At 63.6% G+C, this 2,541-nt stretch overlaps 1 protein-coding gene across 1 annotated transcript; it reads right to left on the reverse strand.

Moving 5' to 3' along the window:
• Nucleotides 1-248: 248 nt before the first annotated feature.
• Nucleotides 249-1,961, reverse strand: MID1IP1 (MID1 interacting protein 1). Its single transcript, XM_057378238.1, has 2 exons — nt 1,856-1,961; nt 249-1,487 (listed from the first exon to the last, which is right to left on the reverse strand). The coding sequence occupies exon 2, from the start codon at nt 1,324-1,326 to the stop codon at nt 832-834; it is 495 nt and encodes a 164-aa protein (XP_057234221.1). The 5' UTR covers nt 1,327-1,487; nt 1,856-1,961; the 3' UTR covers nt 249-831.
• Between the last annotated feature and the right edge of the window lie 580 nt (nt 1,962-2,541).

Genomic DNA, 2,541 nt, shown 5'->3' on the forward strand with positions numbered 1-2,541 from the left:
ATTCACACAGAGCAACTGCATTGTGCAGCTGGGAACAGCTTACCAAAACTCAGGCCATGTATGGTAAAGTTTAGCACAATCATTCAAATAATATTATATATGCCAGGTTATCATCACTGCCTAATTGCTCCCTTTGAAGGAAAAATTAAAAAAAAGGTGACAAAATCCCCTCTCTTGCACATKCAAGTTTCTGCATCTAGTGAGGCAGCTCTGAATGTAATGTAGAAGAAAAACAGAAGAATTCCAGATGTTAAAAATATCATTTAATTAAAGAAAGATAAATCATACCAAAAGTTTAGGTTCACTCTTAGTTAATACATTTGCATTTATTTTAGAATATACTCTACATCTGAGTAAAAAAGTTTTAAATAAACTCCAGTACATGTACAACCGTGGGACCCGCCATCTCTCCCACAACAGAGGGATGCTCCTTAGCTCACTGGGTTCCCTCCGGGGTAACAGAAGCAATTTTGTGCCAGTTTCGTTATGTTCATCGGCTTGAGYAGAGCCTCCTTATCAGCCAGCAATGCCACCATCTCGTACACGTACGGGTTCAGCCTCCCCGCCCGGGCGGGCACAGCAACTGCTCACCCCAGACCGTACAACGAAGAAAACACGGAGGGGGTCAAAATAATTAATAAACTAGTATTGATTAATTTACATCTCTTTCTCTCGCTTGTGCGTTGGTAGAAAACCTGCTGCAGTCCCGGAAGCGCGCAGGAAAGCCTCGGCCCGGGCGCTGCCCTCGGCCACCGCAGCAGCGACAGCGCCGGGAAGGGACGCGCCGCTCCCGGCGGGTCGGGAGCCCCTTGCCCCGCTCCCCCTCGGCGCTCACTGCCCCCAGCTGCTGACGCCGATCTCCTGCTTGTATCTGTTGGTGAGCACGTTGGCCTTGCGGGTGAGCTTGGAGAGGACCGAGTGGAGTCCGCTGAGGTGGTAGTGGAACTGCTGCTCCAGGTCCTCCTCCCCCTCGCTCTCCTCGGCGGGCCCGCCGCCCAGCTTGTCCTTCTTGCGGGCGGCCTCCTCGCCCGCCGGCGGCTGCACCACGCCCCACTCGATGTCGTTGCGGATGGATTTGAGCAGCATGTAGTGGCTGTACATGTCCCTGCGGGAGAAGTAGGCGCCGGGGTCGCCGGGCGGCAGGGCAGCATCCCGGGGCGGGCACACGGCTCCCGCCGCGTCCAGCTCCTCCAGCAGCAGCGGCACGTCCCGCAGCAGGCTGGGCACCATCACCGTCTGGTCCATGTTGTTCACGGCGCCGATGAAGCGGTTCATGGCGTTGAACAGGGAGTACTTCTGGCTGTACGAGTCGCAGATCTGCATCATGTTGGCGGCCGGGCGGGCGTGCTCAACGAAGCAACTGGGACCGGACCGCGGAGCTCCTCCGGCGGCGACCTCTTCCTCCTCCTCCTCCTCYKSCTCTGCGCTAGCGGCACCGGCCGCCCTCCGCCGCGGGCTGGGCTCGGCGGCTGCTGGCGATCAGAGTCCTGCTGGGAAGCGACGGCGGAGGCGCCGGGGTTAGGGGCTGCTCTCCCTCCCTCTGTCCCTCCTCCCTCCCCCAGCCCGCCTTCCCGTCCTCCAGTCAGCGCCCTCTCCTCCTCCCCCGCCACCACCGCATTCATCCCCGAGCCCCACGTCCATCCTTCAGCCATCCCCTGCCCGTCCGTTCTCTCACCCTCCACTCCTCCGCCTGCCTTGCTGCCGCCGTTCCCCGCCGTACAAAACGAGGCAAAACGCAAAACTCCCCCCGCGAGCCACGCGTGAGGGGTGCCCGAGAGGACGGCAGCCCCTCACCGCGCCGGTAAATTAAAATTCAAGCGGTCCCCAGCCGCTGTGTCGCGGGGAAGGCACCCACCGTGGTCCRGAGCTGTTCCCCGCCGCCCGTGGCCGCGCTCCCATCCCCGGCGCAGTATTTATAGCGCGTATCTTACACTAAGGTGTTCCCCAGTGCCACCCCCTGCGCCGCCACGCCAGATAAAGGCGGCGGGCGGYGGCAGCGCCGGCTCCGCCTCTCCCCCCCCACCGGGGGAGGGCGCCGGGAGCAGAGCCCGCAGCGCGGGCATCCCGAGGGGGCCGGGCCGTGCGGACSGAGCGCTGGCGGCACCAACTGCGGGGCTGAGTGCCCCAGGGGAGCCGTTCCAGTGCGGCGGCGGCAGCTGCGCCGCATCCCAACCCTGGGAGGAGGCAGCGGCGGGCGCAGAACGCTCCCGAGCGCCGGTGCCGCCCCGGGCGGGGGTCACAGCGAGCGGCACCGTGACAGAGCAGCGCTGAGGCCCTGCCCGCCATCCCGGGCGGGGGTCGCAGCGAGGGGCACCGTGACAGAGCAGCGCTGAGGCCCTGCCCGCCATCCCGGGCGGGGGTCACAGCGAGTGGCACCGTGACAGAGCAGCGCTGCGGGCCCTGCCCGCCATCCCGGGCGGGGGTCACAGCGAGTGGCACCGTGACAGAGCAGCGCTGAGGCCCTGCCCGCCATCCCGGGCGGGGGAGCTGCGGGCGGGGCGGGGCGAGGGGGATCCTGGCGGGTGATTGACAGCCCGTGCC

The sequence above is a fragment of the Malurus melanocephalus genome, unplaced genomic scaffold (assembly GCF_030028575.1).
Source record: "Malurus melanocephalus ecotype Western Australia unplaced genomic scaffold, MMel_1.1 scaffold_349, whole genome shotgun sequence".
NCBI lineage: Eukaryota > Metazoa > Chordata > Aves > Passeriformes > Maluridae > Malurus > Malurus melanocephalus.

Bases quoted from the DNA above. Each gene is read 5' to 3' on its own strand.
- MID1IP1 (XM_057378238.1), bottom strand. From the start codon at position 1,326: ATGATGCAGATCTGCGACTCGTACAGCCAGAAGTACTCCCTGTTCAAC.